Source organism: Protopterus annectens, chromosome 6.part0, assembly GCF_019279795.1.
Source record: "Protopterus annectens isolate FY-2018-M chromosome 6.part0, PAN1.0, whole genome shotgun sequence".
NCBI classification, from domain to species: domain Eukaryota; kingdom Metazoa; phylum Chordata; order Ceratodontiformes; family Protopteridae; genus Protopterus; species Protopterus annectens.
In genome coordinates this window covers 710,901,312-710,928,238 of record NC_056737.1, presented here as the reverse complement: position 1 = coordinate 710,928,238, position 26,927 = coordinate 710,901,312, and the positions used below count along the sequence as shown (strand labels likewise).

The 26,927-nt window shown below is 45.2% G+C and overlaps 1 protein-coding gene across 1 annotated transcript in view; it reads right to left on the bottom strand.

Annotated features, from left to right (window-relative positions):
* Window positions 1-26,927, bottom strand: part of DDHD1 (DDHD domain containing 1) — a 1,563,737-nt gene that overhangs the window by 167,586 nt on the left and 1,369,224 nt on the right. Inside the window, exon 11 of the mRNA XM_044073566.1 lies at window positions 14,434-14,628. Within this exon, the coding sequence (XP_043929501.1) occupies window positions 14,434-14,628 (195 nt within the window). The remainder of the gene's footprint in view (window positions 1-14,433; window positions 14,629-26,927) is intronic.

Sequence of the window (26,927 nt, the reverse complement as noted above, 5' to 3'; positions counted from 1 at the left end):
TTCTGGCCTGTACTTTCTTGTTGGCCAGAATGATCCTGACATGACTCTGAATGTCTGAAACTCTTTGATCTGTAAGGGTAGCTGACATCCTAACAGTGTTTAAGTTTGCCTATGAAGGTAATAGACTGGCAGGGCGATAAGGATGACTTTTCGAAGTTGATTGAGATGCCCAAATGAGAACAAAGGTTTATTGTGTAATCCCTGGCTTGTATAAGCTGATGCCTGGTGGTGGCTGACAGGAGCCAGTCGTCGAGATACGGAAACACCTGGAATCCTTGATGTCTCAGGTGAGCCGTGACCACTGCCATGCATTTGGTGAACACTCCGGGGGCTGTAGTGAGACCAAAGGGCAGGGCTCTGAACTGGAAATGACTGGACCCCAGCCGAAAGCGGAGAAATCTCCTGGAGCGTCTGTGAATTTTGATGTGATAGTACGCATCCTGAAGATCTATTGAGCACATCCAGTTGTCCTTCTGTAAGAAGGGCAGAATTGACTGAAGAGTGACCATTCGGAATCTTGTCTTCCTGACAGACTTGTCGAGTCTGCTGAGATCCAATATTGGTCTCCAGTCTCCCGTCTTTTTGGGGACCAAAAAGAACCTTGAGTAGATTCCGGGCTCTGAATGGTCTATTGTAACTGGCTGAATGGCTCTTTTTTGCAGTAGTTTTGAGACTTCTAACTCTGCAATTTCCCTTAGACCGGGTGGTACATCTGGAAGGGAATTCGAGGGGAAGGGACTTTCCTCGAAAGGAATTATGTAACCCTTGGATATGATCGACTGTACCCATCTGTCTTGAGTGAGGGAATGCCAGGCTTCTGGGTACAGTGATAATCTTCCCCCGACTGCCTCCAAGGAGGGACAGCCGGGCAACATCTCAGGGATGCTGAAAGGGCTTGTCAGAGAGAGGCTCTCTGGTTCCCTGGTTTTTCGGACCGCCTCTGCCTCTAGAGCGGCGTCTGTTGTTACCCCCTCTGCCTCTAGGGGTAAACTGACCACGTGAATCCAGCGTGACTCCTTGGGATTTACGGAACCACATTTTCCCACCTTTCTGTCCTTTGGGATAAGGTCTAGAAGGGGTGGAAAAACGGACTCCAACAGCAGAAAGAGTCTTGCCGTCTTGTTCGCACCTGATCAAGGTTTCCTTCACCTGAGGGCCAAACAAAGCTGACCCATCAAAGGGAGAATTTGTGAAGGACGCCTTAAAGGGATCCGCAAAATCACATAGCCGCATCCAGGCTTGGCGTCTAAGAGCCACACCTGTACCTGCGGCTCTACTCGCTCCATCCGCAGCATAAGATATTAGCCGCATGGAGGAGTTTGCAATGGAATTGAGGGTTCCTAGCTGCGAAGCAATTTTTTCTTGAGCCCCTGCAGCTGTAGGATCCTGAACTACTTCACCTAGCTCCTTAAGGATATCCCTCTGGAGTCTGGTGAAGTGACATAGCTAATTCAGCGACGCATAGCAAAGGTCGCTGAGGAAAACATCCGCTTACTGCACCTATCCATGGTCCTAGAGTCCTTATTAGGAGGATGGACGGCACGGAAGGATCTGCAAGTTCCTTTTGGTGGCCGCAGCCACCAACATGGCATCAGCGGGACACCCTTAGTGAGGAATTGCTTGTCACACGGGCAGTGATAAATTTGAAGGCCTCCTAGGGACTGGCTCTACAGAGTCAGGAGCTGCCCACGCCTTCGTGCAATAACCTGCATAAGGGGTCGAAAGGCGGAGACACCCAGGAGGTGGAGGGCCGAGATCCAAACGCCTCTAGGTACACTGACTCATCCTCAGAGGGATTATTGGTGGGCCAGTTTCCCCTCTGTTTAAGGAGTTCTAGGATGTCTGAGAAGGAGACATCCTCAGAGGGGGATCAAGGGGATCCCTCTGACTCATCAAAGTCAGTATCCGAAGTGACAGACTCGGGGGAGTCTACATGTTTCCTCTTACAAGTCCTCTTCCTAGGAGGATCTCCCGAAACATCAGGAGAATCCTCGGAAGAGGGGGAAATTCCCAATGGGGAAACCTGAGGCGGAGGATCTCTGGGTCCTGTAGCAAGAGAAGTGGCAGAGATGTCAACAGGTACTATAGAGGGAGGAGCTACGGGAACAGACTGCTGACTGATACCAGTGGCCAGCACACTCCATCACCTCGAATGCTCCCCTCCCAGGCAGGTCCGAGAGAACCCGTTCCGAAGAGCTAGGAACTCCAGGGACCACCGAAAGGGAAGTCTCCGAGGCAGATGTCGGAGCCGAGCTCACCAAGGCCGAGGCTCCAACGGGAAGAGCGGGTTCGGACAAGGGTCCGATGCCACTCACCCCCTCGGAGGAGACCATGGAAACCCGACCACCGAATCCCTCTAAGGAAGGTCTCGAAGAGGAGATAAGAGTAGAGGCTGAAGGAACAGAAGGGGGTATCCGTCCTCCAGCCGTAGCAGTACCCATTCCCGAAGACTCCAACTCCAAGCTCTGGGGTAGAGTTGAAGGAGGAACTGTAACGGGGTGTGGACCAACAGTCGTCTGTTGAGACGGACTATGTAACATTTGGGCCAGTACCTGTGACTTAAGTAATCTACTGACCACTCTCTCTAGGTCATGATCTGACAGTCTGGATGACCTTGAAGATCGGCTCCGATGGCTCCGTTCCGAAAGAAGAGGTGAAGCCGGAGCCGAAAGTATTGGCTCCAAGGAAGGAGACCTCGACCTCTTCCTGGAATGAGCCATCGGAACCGATACTATAGATCCTGTCGGAGCCGACAGGAAGCCTCGATGTATCGGCTCCAGCCGGAGCCGATACAGCCACCAAAGTAACGGTGTCGGAGCCGATCGGAGCCGACACCGATGCCTGTGCCACACGGGGGTTGGAACCGATCGGAGCCGACACCGAAGTGGTCGATGCAGATTCGGCACCGATAGCCATCGGTGCCAAAGGCTTTGTTAAGCCAGAATCGGCTCCAGCCGGAGCCGATGTCGACTCGGAACGAGTCGGAGCCGAGGCCGCAGGCTTAGGAACAGAAGCCTGGGCCTTGGAAGATTTAGCTGATTTTGATGGAGCCGACTTAGCCGGAGAGCCCTCTGGCTTAAGAAGGCCCCTAAGTATCAGCTTGTTGCGCCTTTCCTGCAGGACTCTCTGGCTGAAGGAATGACAAATAGCACAGGAGTCCTGCAGGTGAAGAGGCCCCAGGCAATACAGGCAAGAAGTGTGACCGTCTGTCAGAGACATCTTTTGACAGCACGAGTCACACTTCTTAAAACCTGAGACCCTCTCCTTTGACATGGTGCTTCACAAATCACACCCACACACCAGTCAAAAATTTTAAATTAAGAAAATACCAAAAGGGTATTTCTAAAAACAAACACACACACACCCTAACAGGGGGGGGATGGGATGGGTAAAGTTTGACTAAAAATAATTAAAGGAGACAGGGATTTTCTGTCAGGAAATCTAAATTATCAACTTATAACTAACAATAAAGGATTTTTTAAACAAAAGGGGCTTAAATATCAATAAAGTGATTCACTTACCAGGAGCTGGTAAAAGGAGGACCTCATAAGCGAAGCGGCAAACGAGATCTGGGTACTTACCGCCTTGCATCATGGGATATGGGGCTGCCTCGAGCTGGTAAAAGTGACTCTCGAGCTTAGCAAGTGCCGAGTCGGAGCCGAGGGATCGGCTCCGAACCCATCAAGCAAGAATGAAGGCGAGATTGACAACTTAACATCCTCTGGTTATGCTCCTTTGTACCCAAGAATCGGTGGTGATGGTTAGCCAGGCAGAAGGGTACAAGGAGAAACGTCCCCCAACCACCTCCAGAGGAAAGGAGTTGGGCCGCTCTTCAGGAGCGCTGGTAGGATTGACCAGGGAAAGAATCCCTGGAACCCTGGTTACGCGGGTCCCCCCCTCTGCCCCGAAAGGGGCATCTTCCCTGTGAGTTTCCCCCCTCAGCCTCTGGGGGAGAACTCGGCCTGTGTGTCACGGAAAAGACCCTGAAATTTCTTGAACCATATCTTCCCACTCTTTTGGTTTCAGGAGAAAGCACGCTGAGGGGAAGAATAACGGACACCTACGGCAGAAAGGGTCTTACTGCCTTGTTCACATCTAGCCAGTGTGCTTTTAACTTTGGGCCCAAACAACGAGGAGGGCTCAATGGGGGCATTAAGAAAGGAAGACTTAAAAGGTTCCGCGAAGTTGCACAAGCACATCCAGGCATGTTGTCTCAAGACCGCAGCTGAACCCGCTGCTCCTTCTGATGCGTGAGATATCAATCGCATAGAGGAGTTATATATAGACTCAATGGTGGCCAGCTGAGAGACCACTTTGTCACGGACCTCATCAGACACTGCACCAGCCAAGGTTTCAGAGAGCTCAGAGACCAGATCCCTTTGAAGCCTGGTAAAATGTGCCATATAATTAAGGGACCTGATAGCAAAGGTCGCTGAAGCAAAGGTGCGTTTCCCTATTCTGTCCAGGGCCCGGGACTCTCTGTTAAGCGGATGGACAGTCTGGCTTTCTTCTTCTGCCAGATCCTTTTTTGTTGTGGCTGCCACCACCAATGCATGTACAGGAAGACCTTTAGACCAAGGGGGGTAGGGGACAAGATCTTATCTGGCCTCCGGGGAATAGCTTCAACAGTATCAGGGGCCTTCCAAGCACGCTGCACGATGAACTTGACAAGTTCATCGGCAGGTGGAGTAACCCAGGAGGTAGGGGACCAGGCGCGAAAAGCCTGCAGGAACACAGATTCCTCAGGGGTTGGATTAGAGGGCTGCCAGTCACCTCTCTGTTTCAGGATTTCAAGGATATCACCAAAGGATACCTCAGAGGGTGACCGAGGGGATCCTTCCCCCTCATCGAAATGTGTCTTCGGTGAGAGACTCCTCTGTGGAGTCCATGTGCTTCATCTTGCAAAAACTTTTCCGGTGGACCTCCTCAATGGGAGAAGCTGGGGAAGACAATGGAAAAGGGGATTCCTGAGGGAATATGTCCTGAGGTCCTTGCACCCTGTGACCGCTAGGTGCGACTTGTGAAACCAGTGTACCAGAGGAGGGAGGAGGTATAGAGAGTTTGGTATTGCCAGCAGCAGCGAAAGCCTTCTCCATCAGTTGGAAGGCTGGTCCACCCGGAGAGGAGTGTATGTCAAGGCAGGGGGCACTCCACCCCTAAGTGGCTCAGCCTGCCGACTTGGGAGTCCCTGGATGGCTGTGGAGCAGCAAGCTATCACAGCTGACATCCTGGGTTGTAGCAAAACTTTCCTGCCACGAAGGCAACTGCAGTTCCTTAGTGAAATCCATAAAGGGGACCGCAGATGGGGAAGACTGTACTATATCCATGGACTTCAAAGGCAATGAAGGAGGAGAATAAGAAGGTGTCTTTGGAGATCGGTATTAACCTAGCAAGGAAGGATATTTCCTGGGGGGTGGAATACCTCTGGCCAGGAATGCCTGGTCCACAAGACGCAACACATCATGTTCAGAAAGACTTCTAGTGGACCTCACAGAGACTGAGGGAGAAACAGGCCTGTCCACAAAAGAGGCCGACTCGGTGCCCATCTCATCTGATTGCACAGAGGACAACGGTGCAGAGAAAGACTGAACTACTGTAGTCTGCACCGAAGAAATCATTGGTGCCGATGTGATTGTCTGTACCGACACAGGGATTGGTGCCGAAGTGGTTGTCGGTGCAGAAACTGGAACCGAAAAAACTGGAGTCATTAATAAAGGCCTTGGTTCCGAGGAAGATCTCGGAGACGACACGGCCAAGGTCTGCGCCGACTGAATGGTCGGTGCCGATACAATGGTAAAAGTCTGAACTGAGGAGCCCCTTGGTGCCAATGTGTAGAAGGCTGCAGGAGAGGACGCAGCCAAAATTACTAATGGAGCCGAAGGCCTCGGTGCTGAAGGTCTGGGCACCGAAAGCACTGGGGCTGACAGAGAGCTCTGAAGCCTAAATTTTAGCCTTTTTAGATTTTGGTTGGTGAGAGTCCCCAGTCGGGGACGAAGGCAAGGATTTAGCCTTAGTAGAAACGTCCATTTTCTTATGGGCTTTGGGAGGGTTGAGACCTCTGGCCTAGAAATAGCCTCTGAAAAGGGAGATTTTAGAAGTCCCTTCAGTAACAGCTTATTTTTCCTTTCTAACAAAGTTCTATTAGAAAAGTTTTCACATTTAATACAGGGTGGTTCAACAGATAAATGGGAAGCTCCCAAACAATAAACACAAAGAGTGTGCATCAGAAGTAGGCAGTTTGTGTCCACAATCAGAACAGCGCTTAAACCCCGGACTACCCTTTTTATCTGCCATATTAATAAATAGAAAAGTACCTACAATGATACAAGAGAGTACCTGAAGGTATGAAAGAGAAAAGGAAAGGGATTACCAACAATGGTAAGAAGAAATTACCTCGCGGTAAAAAGGGTAAGTAAAGGACAGAAAGAGAAAGAACCAGAGGGAATTACGAATGCTAGATGTGATAGGGGCAACAGACAATAAAATATCAACTTTTCTGACAGAAAAGTAATTTGAAAAGCAATTAAAGAATTGACTGTACTTAGCTCAAGAGAAGTAGCTTAACACGACTGGATGTCAACGCAGCAAACGAAATCTGAGGTAACAGGGAGAGGGGAATTGTGGGCAAGAGTTTAGCTGGAGAGTTTGAAGCTGACGCAAGCTTGGAAAATGGCCGGCTCGGTTCCGAGCTTGGAACCGATACCCATACGTAAGGAATGAAAGAGGATTAACAATATCAGATGTGACTTTACATTATAAACAGACAGCACTGAAAAACTGTTAAATCTGGTATGCAGCCTATCGTAATTAAAGGGCTACAGGTCCTTAACTCATCAATGCTAAATGAAAAAAAATTGTAAGCAGTGATGAAAACAGATAGGCTTCAAAACACGTGTAGCTAAGTCTAGAAATAATTTGATTCTTTTTACAGTAATGCATGTCCTCCCTGCATCAACATGAGTTCAGGCTGCTCCTCACATACCTAATGCATGCCCCAGATGGTGTGTGTTTGTTTGTGTGTGTGTGTGTGTGTGTGTGTGTGTGTGTCTTTGCTGCTACTGTGCATGCCAGGATTAAGATCACAGCCTTGCTCCCACACAGCACCAGGATAGGCTGAAGTTTCTCCCTTAACCTGAAGTAGTTAAACAGCAGGAATGTATGACTTTTAAGACCATCATGAGCCGACAGGTGATCCGCTGTGGTGACCCCTAACCGGGAAAAGCCGAAAGTAGTAGTATGACTTTTAAGACCAATGGCTCTAGAGCTAAATTAAGATCAGTCTAACGACACCCTGTCTGAACCATTACTCCGTTTTATGGTCGTCAGCTTGTTCTAGTGTTAGCAGTTGCAGTCCTCCATTCACTTGGCACAGAGCATGTCTGGAGGCTATAGATAAATGGTGATTCCAGTGGTCCTGACAGGTCTATTTCCTGCTATTAAGGAAGCATCCCAGGATATCATCATGGCCCACTGATGCAGTACTCTTGGCTATGAAGAGTGCACTAAGGACCTCTGCCCTTGTAATAATTGGAGGAGTTATCAAAGTTATTTCTTCTGGGGTGTATGCGTGTAGGGGGCTAAATTTGTTGGCCTGTAGATTTGTGATATCTTGTGGCTCCATTTACAATTAGTTTGGTACATTGCTGTATGGTGCCTCAGAGGTTGCAGACAAAGCTGAAGAAAGCCTTGTGATTATCCTTGGCCTTAGAAGTTATTTTTACCTCAAACTTAGCTCTGGTAGACGTGATTAGTACCCCCAAGCTGCTTGTTTAGACTTATGAGAGTTTTTTTACCTAATTTTGCCATGATTTTCTTTCTTTCATTACATAGCCCACTGATGCTGGGATTTCACCAGGGTGGCTTTTTTTTCATGTACTTAAATCCAGGTAGGTACAGCTGCCTCAATGCAGCTGTTAACATGCTTGCAGTAGGTTTCCACGAAAAATTTCACATAGGCAGTGGTGCTTTCAGAGTTTAGCTGGGCTTGGAATTTTGCATGGATGTCGCTTAATAGGAAGTTTGCTTTACAATAATTCCTAAAAGTACCAGGGTTTTCTGTGGTTGCAGATTTTATTTTTATTTCAAAGGATAAAGCTTTAAGGTCCGACCTGACCAATGAGGCCATTATATTGGGGGGGGGGGGGGGTGCAGCATTATTCCATGGTTGTGAGGACCAGGCCAAGGATATTTGTGCCCCTAGTGGGCATACAGACTAGCAAGGGTGTTCATGTTAAAATCCAACAATCTCTGGGTCTGTATGGTTGTGTATATTTCCCAGTACAGAGTAGGATCTTTAAAATCACCCATAAATATGCTAATGAGTTGAATGAGGAGTGTCTCAAGTACTTTTAAGTAACAGCTATGGGTTTCCTGGGACATAGAAGGGACCTGTAGCTTGCAAGGACATGGTATGGGATGTGGCCTATGCCACTTTGGATGTGGAGGATCTCATACAAATTATAGTGTTTAATGTGTCTTTAGATAAGTTTATTTTGCTGAAAATTGAGAAGCCTCCACCTTTTTTTCATTTCTGTTCAGTAACTGGTCTAAATGTGTTGCAGGCATTAAAACCCTGCTGGGTCCTCTTTGCGGCTCCAAACCATATCTCAGTAACTGCACAGACCTCTACATTCTCCAGGGTAAGGGAAGCTTGCAGGGAATGGAATTTATTATTTAGACTCCTGGAACGGAGCAGTAACACGTTCATATTTTATTGGGTTGGTTTTGCTATGTTGGAAGTTTTAATACGTTGTCAATTCCTAAAAAAGACACTTCAGCAGTAGACAAGGTTTTAGCCAGTATTTGAAAGCCCAGGGGATAGGTGCAGATCATCTCTGGTAAAGGAGTATGGTCTGCCAACCACATCCTCCCCAGCTGACAAATGACACCAACATCTAAGGTATTTATTAAAGTCAATTACTCTTCTTTTCATACTGTGGCACCATCCCCACAGAAGGCTAGAATGCTGCACAATGCTAGGCTCATTCCACCCTAGGACACAGTCCAAGAACTCCATGATGTCTCACTTCATATAGTCTGAGGAGATTACTCTCACTTCATATAGTCTGGGGAGATGCATCTCAGGTCATTTACATCCACATGGACTATGATAAAGTCATACAAGTACTTAAGGTTTAACGACCTGCGAGCATGCATGACCTGAGGGATTCTGGCCTCTGATAGGCAATTGGCAGTCACTCTCTCCTTAGCCTGGTCAGTAGGACATCTGGGTCTCCCACAATAGAATTTCTTATGACCAAAACACTGGGTTTTGTCGTGTTACACAGTACAAGTTTAGAAGCTGAGACAGTGAGATGTGACTGCATGCATTGTGGTAGGCGTTGTTTTGGTAGAGTGCTTTTGAGGTTGCTCAAGATTATTTACTGCGACTGCAACATCTGGAAAGTTTTTGTGGGTTACAAAGTTTACATTTAAGAACCTCAGCATGTGTGGGTCTGTGTGTTCATTCCATACTATGTGTGGTGGGTACAGTGTGTGTGAGTTTCTGACAACCTCTTTGGTATTACAAATGCTTGTATGCAAGAGCCTTGCTTCTTGTGACATTGCGCAACTACATTTCTTACATACTGCATCAGTTTAAGAATTAGGTGGTTGCCAGTAAACATGAGACAATTGCTTCATTGCCTGAAGATAGTGGTTTTAAGCCTAGTAAACAACTATGAACCTATGATCCTATCCACCATAAGTCCTCTCACCATAGGATCATAGGTTCTAAGTTATTTACAAGGTAAACAACCACAATGGACTTTGATAGCCATGCATCCCAAATCTCTGATAAGTTCTGGTACCCTTGATAAGTGTAAGCAGGGGCTTGTGAGATGAAACATTTACAAACAGGGACCTGGGAAATAAAACATTTACAGGCTGCCTGTGCCCATCAGAAACATGGGTGCCAAACCAGGGATCAATTTCCTGTTCCCCATCTATTTGTCAAAGTTGCACCTGAATTGGGTTAGAGAGGAACACTGCTTAACATGGACAGGGAGCCTGTTCCAGAGAATGGACAGTCTTTGGGATATGTACCCATCTCTCCAGCAGGTCCTACTTGTAATCACAGGGAAGGTTTTTTAGAATGGGTAATTCTGGTACTGTTTGTTTTGCAGATATGCAAGAGGTCCATCGGGGGCAGGGGGGGGGGGTCTGACGATGCCTTATATGCCAGGCATAGATCTCCCCTCAACAGCCTATATGAGACAGAATACAGGGACAGAGCCTTCAGGTGGCCTGCACAGGACATGTTACTTACGCCCTATATTCTTTTAGTAAGGAACTTCTGTGAATGTTTCAGTTGCTGGCTATGCCTGATGTACTTGAGGTAGTATATCTGCTTCAGACAGTATATGTCCATTTAACATGTAGGGATAGCAGAGATTATACTTTTCCAAAATGAATAATAGAGCATTTCTTAGTATTAAAATTCATGTCAGACATCATCCTACTGAAGTAGCTGGTTCAGATAATCCTGGAGATATTTCTACTCAGACACATTAGAAATGACTTGCCTAACTTGAAAGTCATCCTCAAATGTGCTAACACAGTCAACATTAGATTCTACAAAAGGAATGCTTTCAAAGCTTTAAGCCTTCTTATCTTAGTAACATTACTAAATATCCTAGAGTATAACATTAGTATCATCATGCAATGCCCCCCACGAGACAGAGAGAGAGAGACATACACACAAACACACCACACTTACAGGGGCCATTTCTGATCAACTGGTTCAAATTTTTCTACAGTTTTATTTTTACCTTCAACCAACTTTGCTCTCAACATTAGCCCTTCTCATTTAAAAGGTATGTATGTTTTTCCTTAAAAAGATAATTTTCAAATTTTAAAGCTTCTTATTTTGGTAGCATTACTAAGCTTCCTGCAGTGTTTACAAGTGCAGAGTGTCTCAAGACAAATACAGGATGTTTTTAGGAATAGTTGGTCTCCCATAAGCACATTAAGTCACATGCATCATTGGTGTAGTCATTACATGACAGGCATTACTCCAAAACAAGTTTAAATTTTATCTTTCTATGACACAAAAAGTACAAATTTTACAATACTTACATGGACTACTATTCCTAAAAACATCCTGTATTTGTCTTGAGACACTCTTCATAGTGGCACTTGTAAACACTGCAGGAAGCTTAGTAATGCTACCAAAATAAGAAGCTTTAAAATTTGAAAATTATCTTTTTAAGGAAAAACATACATACCTTTTAAATGAGAAGGGCTAATGTTGAGCTCAAAGTTGGTTGAAGGTAAAAATAAAACTGTAGAAAAATTTGAACCAGTTGATCAGAAATGGCCCCTGTAAGTGTGGTGTGTTTGTGTGTATGTCTCTCTCTCTGTCTCGTGGGGGGCATTGCATGATGATACTAATGTTATACTCTAGGATATTTAGTAATGTTACTAAGATCAGAAGGCTTCAAGCTTCGAAAGCATTCCTTTTGTAAAATCTAAGGTTGACTGTGTTAGCACATTTGAGGATGACTTTCAAGTTAGGCAAGTCATTTCTAATGTGTCTGAGTAGAAAAATCTCCAGGATTATCTGAACCAGCTACTTCAGTAGGATGATGTCTGACATGAATTTTAATACTAAGAAATGCTCTATTATTCATTTTGGGAAAATTGAAAATGAGACTACAAATAATGATATGAAAAATGTTAAGCAATAGAAAATTTTATAAAGGAAAGCAGTGAATATAGTGTGGTGTAATTTGGATTTTATGGGGGGTATATGACAACTGATAGGGGGCAGCAGTACAAAACTGGTGCTACTAACATGAAAGGGGCTATCTGACTACTTGAGTATCTAGCCTAATGACATGTATTACTGATGAGTGGAAGACATGTTATGAATACTGCTACAACAGACCTCTATGAAGAAAGGTCAGACAGCTGCTCATATACACGAGCTGTGGAAACATTTCAGCTAGACAGGGGTACACTATGTTCCATACATTCACATCTCTTGGACACAAATTCACTATGATGCCACCATCTGATTACTTTAAAAAATGTCAGGATACAATGATGTGTGCTGGCGCTACATTATTTGTACTTCAACATACAAATGCCACACTATAACATTCACTTCACATGGCACAACCCAGAAGACAAAAGCTAGCAGAGCAAGAAATACCACATTATGTGAAAAACACATTAAGTGGAATACAACAGTGTTACTGACCATATATGTAACTGCAGTTTACTGTTCACCCAGTGCTGGCCACATCTGACCACATGACCTGTATGTTATTTCTTCACTGTTCTTGCTCTCTGGCTTCCAAAGTACTTTGCTGTCTGTCCAAACACATCAAAAGCAGATTACTGCCCCTATACACTTGATGCATACAAATTCAAGTCACGGCACCACTGGTCTCTGTATTATAGAGACTGTGAATACATCCTGCACCTTCTTCAAAAGCATCATTATACATTTGCACTTTAACAGCTACATTATGGGAAAGTTTGGCACAAAGGGGGGAGGGTAGCATAAGAGTTAAGGTCTTCACCTCACAGACAAAAGGTGCTGGGTCCGACTCCGACCTTGGGCTGTCAGGCTAAAAATGGCCCTTCAGGACAGTTAGCCTAGTATTCACCTGTGAACCTAACACTTGTATGTTACTGACAAACTACTACTGTTGTCCTTCTGTATGTGCTATATCTGTACTGCTCAGTGCCAGCACATCTGAAAAATGGACATGCAGACAGTGCTGAATATCACTAGTATTCGAAAGCAAGATATTAACCCTTAACACCGAAAGTGTGATAAGAGACCTTGGGACACAGGTGGACAATAGTCTCTCCTTTGATAATCACATCACCACAGTGGTCAGGAAATCCTTCAACGTGGCACACCTCATCATAAAAGGTTTCTCATCCAGAAAAACAGAGGCCATTGTTCCCCTCTACTCATCACTCAGACCCATTATAAAGTACAATGCCCCTTTTGGTATGTACCTCACAAGACATCTACAACAACTGGAAAGGCCACAAAAATACCTCACAGAGAGGATTATTGGCCTCAAACAGACCCCTTACGCAGACCGTCTCAAAAAACTCCAGCTTTACTCCGTCGCATATCGCCTACTCAGAGGCGATCTCTGCCTAACATACAAAGCTATGTCAAACCCAGAGCTGTTGGACATGCTCTACTTAAAGAAATCCCAATCCTTCCGAGCTACACGCTCTAGGGACTTAAACCTTGTCACCACAATAAACAGAACATGCTGGAGGGATAGATTCCTGTCCCAGAGACTTCCCATACTCTGGAACAGACTACCTATCTATGTCAAACAGAGCTCCTCATTAGCACTCTTCAAGAAAAATCTTGATGATTGGCTGGGTAATAAGAAATTCACCCCGGGGATCACTTCTGTGGTTCTGCTTGACAGGGGCGCAGGAAAATAATTTTCTTGGGTGGCGAAAGTCACGGTACCCTTTTTGGCTAGGCTTGTATAGGCCCTAGGGCCAATAGCCTAGTACCTACCTATGAACCTATATACTGGCAGATTAACTGTTCTATATACTAAGGTACAATAAGGAGTGAATTTCCATCACTGTGGTGTTTACACAAAAACATAGGAGTACCAAATGTGTATGGATTACCTAAAACTCAGCATTAAGGCAGGCAAACAGCAGCAGTGATGGTGCAATGGATGTGTCACTGGTCTTGCTGGCCAAAATCAAGGGTTTACACCATTATCTGGGTAAGCATCACTGGTGACAATGGTCTGTATTACAAAAGACTGACAAGAAGAGCATAGTGATACAGGGTTTATAGAATGCTCAAAAGGAAACAAGCACAGCACACAAGAACGGCTAGTTATGCATTTTTATGTACTACAAAAGGTGCAAAACAGTATATTGTGACAGTCACGGTAAGGCATACAAGATGCAACAGCTATATCTAGTGAATATAAGCAATGAATGCCACTGAAATTTCACAGGATGTTAAGTGTTCATTTGAATTACCAACACGTCAATCTGATGGAACCTTGGATAAACATAATTATAAAAGATAACTCCCACAGCTCCGGACTACTCTGCCTGCATCGGAATATAAATGTAAGTCCAGATGTGGGGACAGAACTCATATTATTGTGAAATAAAATTTAATAGTGTAACCTGCCGTGCACATTTCCTTGACAAATAAGGCATTACAAATTCTTCCGTATCATTTCACAGAAAAATTCAAAGCCTGGCAACTTACAGATATTGTTCAAGAGTATGATTTTTTTTTTCCATCACTGATATAACCTTCAAAAAGAAAAGTTATTTAAACGATGCAATCCATACACTGCCCCCTGTCCTCAGTACGGAACTAGAAAAACCCTTGAACATTACTGAAAGATTCAGCAACATTTTCTGAAACTGAATAATCATCACACAAAAAAAGTAAGCTTAAATTATACTGACATTTTGTGTCCAAAGGACCAGAGATGCTGTGTGGCAAAGTTTGCGTGCCAGTACTGGATTGACTGGTAACAGACTTTTTATCTTCATCCTCTCCTGATTCTTTTGTTGTGTCAGTGGTCTGTGATGCACCTGCACTAGAACGTGCAAATCTAGAGAACAGCATCCCTCCAAGACCTTTACCAATGCTTGCAGCCCCTGTGATCAAAATAAACATTTAGTAAATTTAAAGCACTAAATACTTTCACTTACATTTGCCTTTCAAACGTTTTAATTTCAAAAGGAATTTAGACTACAGGGGCACATTTACTTATGCAACATAAATCACAGCATTCTTCATGCTGCCACCCAAATTAGCCAACTTTGTTACAGTATTTTATGCCAAGCAAATAGATATGAATGGACTGATTGCAAGACTAATGTTCAGTTATGTAAGGTACAACCACAGTAGACCAAAGAAAATCAATACCAGCTAGTGTTTGGAGATTACTTATATTTGCACTGCACACAATTTCTAACTACCAGCTTGTGAGATCTAAAGTAGGCAAGTCCTTTCCATGGCATCTGCAACACTTTTTGGATTATGTTCCTCAAAAAGTTCCATTCAACATCACAGCACAAACAAATCCAATTCTTTTTTCTATAATGAAATACTCAACAGATTAGGAAGCATATTCTGACTGCATCTGGATCTGCAAGGGGACCCTCCAGAATGGTTCTACGATTACAATTATCCTTCCTTCTACTTCACCTTGAAACATTTCCTGAAAGCTCATGTGGTCAGGGATATGTCCTCCTGTGCAAATCCATACACTATAACTAAGACAATGTCCACAGCCTAAGTCTACCTGTTCATTCTCCCAACCACAGAGTAAATACACTTCCTACAAAACAAAAACAACACAATGTAGACTTGACACCCATACTACTGTAATGGTATAATGTATACAATTGCCGTATACTTCCAGGGATCTTCTACAGGAAACAATGAATGGAGAAGGTACCCAAGCATAGGAGGACGGAGGGAGAGTATTTGTAACCCACTGACAACAGATACAATAAGAAAGCATCTGTTATAGCCAACATAAAATGATCCTCCCTGGGTCTATGACTGGGGTATGAATCTCAAAAAGTAACCCCTCCATCCCTCCCCATGGGTAAAAGCAGCCAAAGTTTGTCCATGCTCATGTCAGTTTTTGATGTGCAAGAAAGCAGATACCTGAAGTGCCCAGGTACCAAAGCAGGCTCAACTTCTACAGTTATGGTACTAGCAATAATGCCTTGTGTAGGTTTAAATGAATGACCAAGTAGCCATGGCACAGAATGGGGGGTTGGCATAATTGTTAAAGTGTTTACCTTACAGACACATGGTAGTGTTTGATTCTCATATGAGGTTATTGGTTAGGTTTAAAATGGCCCACAGTGGCAGCTACCCTAGTACTAATCTATGAATACCTGCAATGGAGACATTTTCTGAAGTATGATGTGTGACCACACTCCTGCAGTAGACATGGTACTGAGGGGAGAACTAGCTGATGCATGCACTCTGTGGACGGAGATCCAAATGTCTGAAGTGGTTAAGAGCCCCAACTTAATGACTAACATGACAAATGATTCCCATCCACCCAAACAAAAGGCTTCTAAGGCAGCTTCAGTTACTTCAGAACCCTCAGAGAGGAAGTTTGTCGCATTAGAGGATCAACATCATCATCCCAGTCCTAAGGGGGAAACATGAGACACTTGTCCACCCAGTTTTGAAATACTTTCCCCTACACTACAAGAAACCTGACCAGACAGCAGTCTTGGACATTAAGAACGGACATGGGCAAATGTCTGTCTTTCTTTCTTTAATTTTGCAATTAGGTATAGAATTGGGGGAAAAGCAGAAAGTCTAAGAGAATACTCCAGTGCCATGGAATTAAGAGTACATCTATCATCATCTTCCCTAAAACAGAGAACATATTTTCCCACAATGACAAAGAGGTTGATCTCTGCAGTGTAAAGGGATAAAGCCTGACTAAAACCTAGGTAATTCAGGCTGTGGAGGTACCAGTGGGACAAAAAGAACCCTGAATCTTCAGAACCAGAACATAACTGAAAAGGCAGCCTGGGAAGTATTCTACTAGTGGGTTTACCATTTCTTCCGATCGGATTGCCCGGCCAGGTTTCCAAAGCTTTTCAATCCCTCTTGGTGCGTCAGACGTCTGAGGTGGAGGCAGGAACGTGGGTCATAAAGGTGATGTCTGCACGCACCAGCCCTCAGAACATAGACAGAAGCCTCAGACGGAGCCAGTCCTGAAGGGCATAGCCTGTCCAGAAGCAGAGGAAAGCAAGTGCAAGAGTATGAGGGGGAAGGTGGGGGGGGGGATACTGCAACATGGAAGAGAAGGATATCTATGGTTATGATAAGATTTTACACAACTTTCCTATGCCCTTCTATTCCATGTTGCAGTATTCTACTAGTGGGTGAGTACCAAAGCTCACTGTTGACTGGGAGGTGGCCTGGACGAGGACTCCAGGAATAGTACAGTTGTGTACCTACCATAAATGTAGATGTTAGAGTGTATTTACTGTTGCAGTCATTACTCTTGGGTTATCCTGCTGGCAGGCTACCCGCAGTCGGCCTGAATTCCAAAGTCTAGGTCCGGTGTCGGTTGCTGTCACCTCTTCCCTGACATCAGTGCGCCAGGGGTATAAAAATGCAGCCGACGCCATTTTCTTCAGTTTTTCTTGCCCCAGATGTCAGGTGCCCCCAAATTGGTGGGCAGAAAATTATGCCAATAAGTATGCATGCACAAAAATAAACATTTCCTTCATCTACAAGCAAATACACCACATAGGTAGTATAGGATAGAGAAGTACAGAAGTCCCAGCAAAGGAAAAGGGGGATGGTGGGTGGGTAACCTGGACTGCAACAGTGAATACACTCGAACATCTACATTTATGGTAGGTACACAACTGTACTATGTTCATCGTGTTTCACTGTTGCAGTCATTACTCTTGGGTTGAATCCCAAAGCAGAGGATGGGTGGCTGGGCTAAATAGGTTTAGGAGAGAACATGAGGACCTGCAGAACTGCAGTGGCAAAGCCTGCTCTGGATTTAGAGTAAAGTGGTAAGTGGTAGGGCTTCGTAAAGGTGTGCACTGAACTCCAAGTTGCAGCCTCTAAGATGTCTTTGGTTGGTACTCCTCTGAGGAAGGCTGCTGAAGTGGCTGCTGCTCTGGTAGAATGAGGCCTAATGCCCTTAGGCACTGATTTGCCATGCTGAGAATAGCAGAAACAGATGCAATGGCCTATCCATTTAGAAATAGTCTGTTTTGAGATAGCCTTTCCTTGTGATCCTGCAGCATATGACACTAAAAGTTGTTCAGTCTTTCTGAAAGCTTTAGTTCTGTCCAAGTAGAAGCGTAACTGCCTGTGTATGTCCAAAGAATATAGAATTTTCTCACCCTTGTTCTGTGGATTTGGATAAAAGGTAGGCAAGTGAATGGTTTTGGTTGAGGGCCACACTGGAAACCACCTTAAGCATAAATGTTGGGTTTGTCCTCAGAGAAACCCTGTCTGGATGAAAAATGATAAAATGTTTCCACAGTCATGAATGCTTCTAATTCCAAGACTCATCTTGCAGAGGTTATTGCTAGGAGCAGAGCTGTTTTCCAGGATAAGAATTTTATATCCGCTGTTGAGGCTGGCTCAAAAGGAGGCAGTGTGAGTTTTTCCAAGACATAATTGTGGTCCCATGCCAGAATTGGTGCTCTCCTTGGAGGCCTGATGTTTTTGGCCCCTCTGAGGTACTGCCTTATTAAAGGATGAGAAAAGACAGGTGGTTCCGTATTGTAATGGGCTGAAATGGCAGAGGCATGAATCTTAATTGATGAAAAAGAAAAGCCTTTGTCCAGCATCTCAGTTAGGTATTGTAAAATCTGAGGGATATTTGGTACATACGTGTCAATGCCTTGTTCCTGGTTCCAAGCACAGAATCTCTTCCATTTTTCTGCATAAGATTTTCTGGTACTGGGCCTCCTGGCCTCCAAGATAACATCCATAACAGCTTTTGAAAGAGGGGTGTTCTGAATGGCTACATTATCCGCCATGCTGCCAGATTTAAGGTCCTGAGTTGGCTGTGCAGGATCTGATTGTTTTGTTGGGTCAGCAAATGAGAAGTTTGAGGCAATATCCATGCTGGACCTTGAGACAAGCTCTTTAGGATTGGGCACCAGTGCTGGTGCGGCCAGTCTGGTGCAATCAGTATCATTTTTGGCTTCTCTTGTCTGACCTTTAGGAGTACCCTGGGAAGGAGAGGCAGTGGAGGAAAGGCATATACTGTTATTTTTTTCCAGCTGAAGGATAGGGCGTCCACTCTCCATGCTTGTTTGTGATAAATCCTTGTGCAAAATCTCTGTAATTGGCAGTTGTGAGGGGATGCAAATAGATCTATGTCTGGGCATCCCCATTTCCTTGTTATCATGCTAAAGACTTGTGGTTCCAGTTTCCACTCGTGGGGATCCATGAGGTTTCTGCTTAGTTCGTCTGCCAGAGTATTTGTTTTTCCTGGCAGGAATTGTGCTTGCAGGTGAACTTGATAAGTCAATGCTGTTTCCCATAAGGTCATTGCTTGTCTGCAGAGGGGGTAGGAATGTGTACCTCCCTGCTTGTTTATGTACCACATGACCGTAGTACTGTCTGTTTTTATCAGTAGTTGTCCTGGATGAAGTAGATCCTTGAAAGCCGTCAGGGCATTCTGAACAGCTAGCATCTCTTTTTGATTGATGTGAAGATGCATCTGGCTTGCAGGCCATGTGCCCTGAATACATTTTCCTGCCATATGGGCCCCCAGGCATAAACTGATGCATCCGTTGTCAGTGTCCGTCTGGCTGTGGGCAAAATGAATGGCAGACCCTTGTTGTGTTGACAGGCCTCTGCCCACCATCGAAACGCCTGTTGCAGGCAGGGAATGAGGGTAATTACTGTCTCCAGGATGTGGCAATGCTGAGTCCAAACACTTTTTAGATACTTTGTAGTTTTCTCATATGCAGTCTGGCATATGGAATTAGTAGAATGCAGGATGCCAAGAAACCCAAGGCCTGCAGGATTTTCCTTGCAGACAACTGGGTTTTTGTTGCCAATTTTTTGACGTAATAAGTCAGTTGCTTTTGTCTGTCTGGCGTGAGATAAGCCATCTGGGAAGTTGTATTTAAGCGTGCACCCAGGAATATTATCTCTTGAGAGAGTACTAATTTTGATTTCTTTTCGTTTACTGTGCACCCTAGGCAAACTAGTAATCTTTTTACAAACGCCAGATGCTTTAGAAGAATGTCTTTGTTCTCTGCTTGAATAAGGCAGTCGTCCAAGTAGGGGTATATTTGAATTCCTCTTTGTCTGCAGAATACAATTACTGGTGCCAGGCATTTTGTGAAGACCCTGGGTGCAGTAGATAAGCCAAAGGGAAGTGCAGAGAATTGGTAGTGCACTGATCCAACTATAAATCTGAGGTATCTTCTGCAAGATTGTCTGATTGGGACATACAGGTAATGCCTCCTTTTAGGTCCAAAGTTAGGAGCCAAGCCTTCTTGCTCAGCATGGGCAGTAGCTGCTATAAAGTCAACATCTTGAATTTTGGAACTTCCAGAAACGTGTTTAGTATACACAGGTCCAGTATTGGTCTCCAGGTTTTGTCCTTTCTGGGTACTAAGAAAAGTCTGGAGTAAAATCCTTGCCCCTGCTCTTGTTGTGGTACTTGTTGAATGGCCCTCATGTCCATGAGGGCTAAAACTTGCTTTTGTGCCTCTGCCCATTGATTGTGTGGCATACCCTTTGCCCTTGGTAGGGTGTGAAAATGGAACCTGTAGCCTTGGGACACTATGTTCAAGACCCATTTGTCTTGGTAACCTTTTGCCAATTTGATGAAAAAAGTGCTAGTTTTCCCCCTAAGGGGGCTGCCAAAAGGAAAGTGCTTGGATCTGGCAGAGGAAAGTCATTGTGACTGTTTCCTGTAAGGTTGTGATTTGTCTTCTCCACTTTTGGAGGTAGGAGCACCCCATTGTTTAGGTCTGTATGAGCCTTGGGGCTGAGATCTGCCTCTGGGACGTCTGTATCTGCCTCTTTGTGGTCTGTCTGACATTGGAAAGGGCCAATTTTTAGAAGGCCAGTTCCTGCTAAACCTGGGTGGTTGTACCTGTAAGAAATCCTTAACTGTCTGCATGGATTTCGCTTTATCCTCCATTTTCTTCAACACCTCTTCTGCTTTAGCACCAAACAAAGTATCATGCTGTAATGGGGCATCTAATAATTTTGCTTTAACATGATCAGGAAGATCCTGTTCCTTTAACCAAGCATGCCTTCTAATAACAGAACCTGTAACAGCGGCCCTGCAAGAGGCCTCCAGTGAATCATAACCACATTGCAAAGTATGCTTTCCCACTTGTTCTGCTGCATGCAATAAATCCTGCATTTCTTTGTTCTCTGAACATTCAGTATTTGTCAACATTTTCTGTTTAAGCAGTGACATTAAGTATTGCTGATATTTAAGCATATGAAACTGACAATTTAAAGCCCTTACAGCCAAGGTAGCAGAAGTGTAAACTTTTTTCCCACATCTGTCTAGTGCCCTAGAATCCCTATTAGAGGGGACAGGGTTTTTTGCAGTGAATGCTTTGACCCCTTTGGGACCCTGAGATATAGTTTCTGGGTCTGCAGCAGGGTTTTTATATAGGAATTTATGAGAGTCCGGGACCCTGTAGTATCTGTTTGGCTTTGCCGGTGTAGGGGGTAGAGAGTCAGGGGACAGGTCGGACTCTGAAATTACATCACCTACAATGTCTAGAACAGGTGGAATAGCAAGGGGCCTGTGCTGAGGAAGTAGCAGAAAGTCTCTGAGCCTTTTCTTAGATTCAGAGTAATCTTGGCTCTCCCAGTGGAAATGCTCCTTCATGGTATGCAGGGTTTCCCCAAAAGAATAATCCTCAGGAGGAGAGGCTGAAGGAATGGATTCTTCAGCATCAGAGTCCTCAGAGAGAGGCATAGAATAATCCTGTTCAGAAGAGGAATCAGAGGAAATAGAAACCTGATCAGAAGAATCATATTCTATCTCTTGCTTAGGCCTCTTATCAGGAGTGGGTTGGAGCCCCTGATCAAAGTAATTAGGTCTTCGGCCATTTTAAGCATCTGTTTTTTAGGCATGGAAGTCTGAGTAGGAAAATGCTGTACTTGTTTCTTTGCCTTTAAAGCTGCTTTGGTCTTTGTCTTTGATGCTGAAGATGGTTTAGCATATAACTGTGTAGGTCTGAAGACACAGTCAGAAGCCGATGCCTGCTCAGCGGTGCCGGACCCATCTGAGGGAATGATTTCAGAGTGTCCAATACCCTGAGTATCCACAGGCCCAGTCGGCTCCACGTGGTCGTCGGAAGCGGCCTGTGGCTCTGAGGTAGCGGGCGCCAGGGGCTGCGAAAGTGCCTCACTGAGAACTGGCGAACCGGCGACTGGCCTAACGGAGGCCTTGTCATCAGTTTTGGACCTCGGATGCCTATCCTTTTCCTTGTCCTTGCGTTTTTTGTAAACTCCGGTTGTCGGCTGTTCCGACGGCATTATGTAATTAAATCTTCGGCCAAAGTAATGAAATGCAAAATCGAACTGACGCTTAACAGTGCGTTGGTTAAATCTAGCACAAAACCGACAGCTAGCAACGTTATGATCAGGGCCTAGGCAAGGAATACAGTAAGAGTGAAAATCCTTATGAGGTATTTGCTTCCCACAAGAAATACAATTGTTAACTTTTTCTGACATCGGGCTGAAGCAAGAAAAAAGTTTCCCCAATGGGGTACTTAGCTTTAATGAAGACTTTGGTTCTGAAATTCAGATTTGAAAATCTCAGGAGTCGGCCGACCGGTACTTGTGAACTGCTTTTGCTTCGGGCACCGCGCGGCAAGAAAGACTGAAGAAAATGGCATTAGCTGCATTTTTTATACCCCTAGCGCACTGACGTCAGGGAACAGACGACAGCAACCGACGCCGGACCTAGACTTTGGAATTCAGGCCGACTGCGGGTAGCCTGCCAGCAGGATAACCCAAGAGTAATGACTGCAACAGTGAAACACGATGAACATCCATGCAGTACATCCCTGGCAAACTCTGCCCTGGCCTTGGAGATATGGTCCAGTTTGTAGTGTCTGGGGAAGGTGTGTACAGAGGACCAGGTAGCTGCCTCCAGAATGGAATTGTCTAGGCCTTTAAAGAAGGCTCCAGAAGAGGCCATAACTCTCGTGGAATGGGCCCTGACATTGCCTAGCAAGGTCTTCCTGTGGTGTGAGTAACAAAAGTAAATAGCCCTGGAAATCCAGGATGAAATTGTCTGTTTGCCCATCGCTTTCCCCAGAGCCCTGGGGAGAAAGGAGACAAACAGCTGATCTGATTTGCGAAAAGGTCTGGTTTTATGCAAATAAAATCTGAGCTGTCTGTGCACGTCTAGTGAATGAAGGACTCTCTCACTATCTCCCTGTGGATTAGGGAAGAAGGTAGGCAGGGGATAGCCTGATTCAAGGAAAGGCCGTTGACCACCCTGGGAGTGAAGGAAGGGTTTGTCCTAAGGGTGACCCTGTTCATATGAAAAAACAGAAAAGGGGGTGTGACCATAAGGGCTTGAAGCTCTGAGACCCTTCTTGCCGAGGCCAAGGCTACTAGCAGAAGAGTTTTCCATATGTAAAATTTTATGAAGGCCTTGTCAGCTGGTTTGAAGGGTGCCAGAATGAGTTTTTCTAATACATAATTAAGATTCCAGGGAGGGTGAGACGGTTTACTGGGTGGTCTTAGGTGCAGAACACCCTTGAGGAAAAGTTTGGCTGGGAGTCTGGATGCCAGCGGAGGGTCCATAGGCAGGCAGGCAGAGATGGCAGACAGACATGCCTTTAGAGAGGAGTAGACAAACCTGACTAAGAGTTCAGAGAGGTAAGACAGAATCATGGGAATATCGCTGTCCAGCTGATCCATCTGTCTTTTATGACACCAGAGAGAAAACCTTTTCCACTTGGAGATATAGGATTTTCTTGTGTTGGGTTTCCTGGCCTCCTGCAGGACTGAAAGCACGTCCTCATTGTACAGGTGTCTGAAGGGGATCAGAATCCTATCCGCCACAGGGTGAGGTGCACAGACTGCCATTTTTAATTTCTCCAAGTATTTTGGGTTTCTAATACCATGACGGAAATAGACCCCATTCCCAAGTCAAAGTACGATTAAAGTTCATGAAATTAGTATTGTTTCACTCTTTGATGTCAACCAAAAGTGCTCTTCGCAGCACTCGTAATGTGCCCAGCAATGACTCCTCCTGCAATTCATATGATGTTACATGAACTGGTAACATATCTAAATACAATTAAAAATTCTTTTTTATAAGACCAGTTGCTCCTACAGCTATTGGAACTGTCTGGGTATCTTTCTTCCACAAGGCTCTCGTTTCTGCCTGCAGATCAAGGTATTTTGTAACTCTGTCTCTGTATGCAAAATACCTAGATGTAGATGTACCATAATGTTTGCACAATCTCCAGTGTAACAGTCTCACCACATTATTATCCCTTTCAGTATTCTGTCCCTCTGCCATTAGTGCTTCACAACCAGTAACAAGGTGTGTGACTGTTTCCAATTCGGTTTTACAAAACCTACATATGTCTGTTTCTCCCACATGTTCAACAGACTTTGTAAACCAGTGTGTATTAGCCCACTACCTTGGGCTGCCAATATTAACCTTTCATTTCTTGATGCGACTTCACCTCTCCTTAACCATTCTGTGGGTGTATCTGTGTCCCCTTGTGCTGTGTGAGTAGGTCCACTGAGGGGGGTAACTTTTGGTGATTGCCCTTGGACAGATTAAGTAGAGTGAACCAGTGCTGCCTTGGCCAGTAGGGGAGTCACGAGCAAGATTTCTGGTGAGTCCTGCTGAATTTTCAGTAGGACTCTCTGAATTAATGGGAAGGGGGGAATGCATACAGGAATCTCCCCTTCCATGACATTGAGAAGGTGTCTGTAATGCCTTTGGGTGTTGTGTCCTGGAGCAGTAGCTCTGGAGTTGCCTGTTTGTGGAGGAGGTGAACAGGTCTATCTGTGGAATACCCCACCTGTGGACCAGATTTAGAAACGCATCTCGACAGCATCCATTCGTGGCTATCTGATTTGCTTCTTCTTAGTGAATCTGCCTGTGAGTTGTGCTGAGACAGGATGTAGGCTGCCTGGAGGGGGATTCCCTGAGAAGTAGCCAGCTTCCATACCTGTAGAGCTAGTCTGCAGCACTTGGTCCCTCCTTGCTTGTTGAGGTACCACGTGACTGTGGTGTTGTCTGTGAAGATCTTTAGGAGGCCCTGCTAGTGGTAAGGTTGGATGGTCTGCAGGGCGAGGAGCATTGCTCTCATTTCCCTGACATTTGTGTGCTCTTGTTTGTGTCTGTCTGCCCACAAACCTTGCACTATCCTTGGACCCAGAGTTGCCCCCCAGCCCAGATATGAGGCATCCGTGTGCATGGTCTGGGAGGGGGGGAGGCATTTTCAGGGGTAGCCCCGGATTCTGAGCTACCTGAACTAACCACCATTTCAACTCTTGGTGGAGACAGGAGAGAAGTGGGACCCTGAACTCGATGGGGTGGGAGTGCTGGGTCCACAGCAAAGGTAAAATTAAAATGTCCTAATGTGTAACCTCACTAGGGGTAGCATGGGGATAGTGGCTGCCATATACCCCAGTAATCTCAGGAAATGTCTCGCAGACAGTTCGGATGAATGAAGGACAGAGAGAGGGTGGTGGGAAAGAGACATCACCTTTTCCCCTGGAAGGGAGGCTATCATGATGTCTTTCCTGATTCTGCATCCCAAGAAGACAATGTCCTGTGCTTAGGAGTTTGGGAAATTTACCAGGAACCCTGGAGACTGCAGCAGGAGCAGGAGGTCTTTCATATGACGAAAGAGGGTTGCTCTGTCTGCTGCCTGAACTAAGAGGTCGTCTGGGTACGGGAATATTTGTATTCTCTTGGTCCAGCAGTAGGCAATCACTGGAGACAGGCATTTTGTGAATACCCTTGGGGCAATGGAGAGCCCAAAAGGCATGGCACAGAACTGAAAGTGAGAAGAGCCTGCTAGGAATCTGAGATATTTCCTGAATGCAGGCTTTATGGGGATGTGGAAGTAGGCCTCCTTTATGTCCTGGGTTGCCATGAAAGCCTGAGGAAGAATGAGGGGAAAGAGTGTGGGTAGAGTGAGTATCCTGAAGGAGGAGACCTTTAAGAACAGGTCGAGGTGGGAGAGGTCTAAGATAGGTCCTTCCTGGGGACAAGAAATATTCTGGAATAGAATCCTTTCCCTTGAGAAAGAGGGTGTACTGATTCTATGGTGCCTTGAAGCAGCAGGTTGTTTAAAACCTGATGGAGAAGAGGCAGTTGGGATGCAGGAGGTTGTTTCATAGCCAGTCTTGGAGGAGGGGAGAGCCAAGTCATGAAGTAACCCTCCCGCAGGATGGACAAAATTCACTTGTCTGATGTGACGAGGGACGATGTTGGGAGACAGTGAGAGAAGTGGGTGGACAGAGGAAGGGATGGAGGTGGGGAGGAAGGAGATGTGGCAGACAGTCAGACACTGCCTGTCCTGTCAGGAAAGGGAGGGCTCTGTCTATTGGGCTGGGGTGTCCTAGAATGAGTGGACTGTCTTCTGGGAGGGGGTCTTCTAGCCCTGGTAAGGGCTGAAGGCCTGGAGGTCTTTCTTATAAATTGAGTCTTTGCTGGATAGTTGCTCTGGAACTTAGGGATAGGAAATACTAGGAGATACGTGTGGTCCTGTAGTTCCTTCCCTTTTTTGTTGCAGAGACTTAACGAGGTCTGCCACTTTAGCACGGAAGAGGGCTGAGTGGTCCAGGGGAGTGTCTAGGAGCTTGGCTCTGAAGTCATCAGGGAAGGGCTGCAGGCGCAGCCAGGAATATCTCCTTATTACGGATGCAGACGCAGCTGACCTAGCTGAAGCTTCAGCTGCATCGTATCCACACCTAAGGGAGTGCCTGTTCACCTGAGAGATCAGCCCTAGCAAGGAAGACAGGGATGCTTTAGCAGCACAGTCAGGGATGTCATTCAACTCCTGGGAAGCTTTGTCCAGCAGAGCAAGAGAGTATTTAGCCATGTAAGACTGGTAATTTGTTGCCCTAAAAGATAGGGTAGCAGAGGTGCAAATCTTCTTTTCGATACCATTTGGTATAAAGAGAGTAGGGACACAGCAGTGTGGCAAATGTAAAGCATGCCAGTTCGTCATCTCTAGTTTTGCTTATATTAATAATGTTCCCTTTGAAGTGAAGGACAACTTTGATTGTAACTCAGATGGTATCATCTATGCACTTAGCTGCCCCTGTAAGAAATTTTATATAGGGGAAACAAAAAGAGCATTTAAAGTAAGACTTTTAGAACATGCCAATGACATAAAAAATAAAAAAGAAGAAAGCCCTGTTGCTATACACTTTTTAAATTTTCATAACAGTGACAATA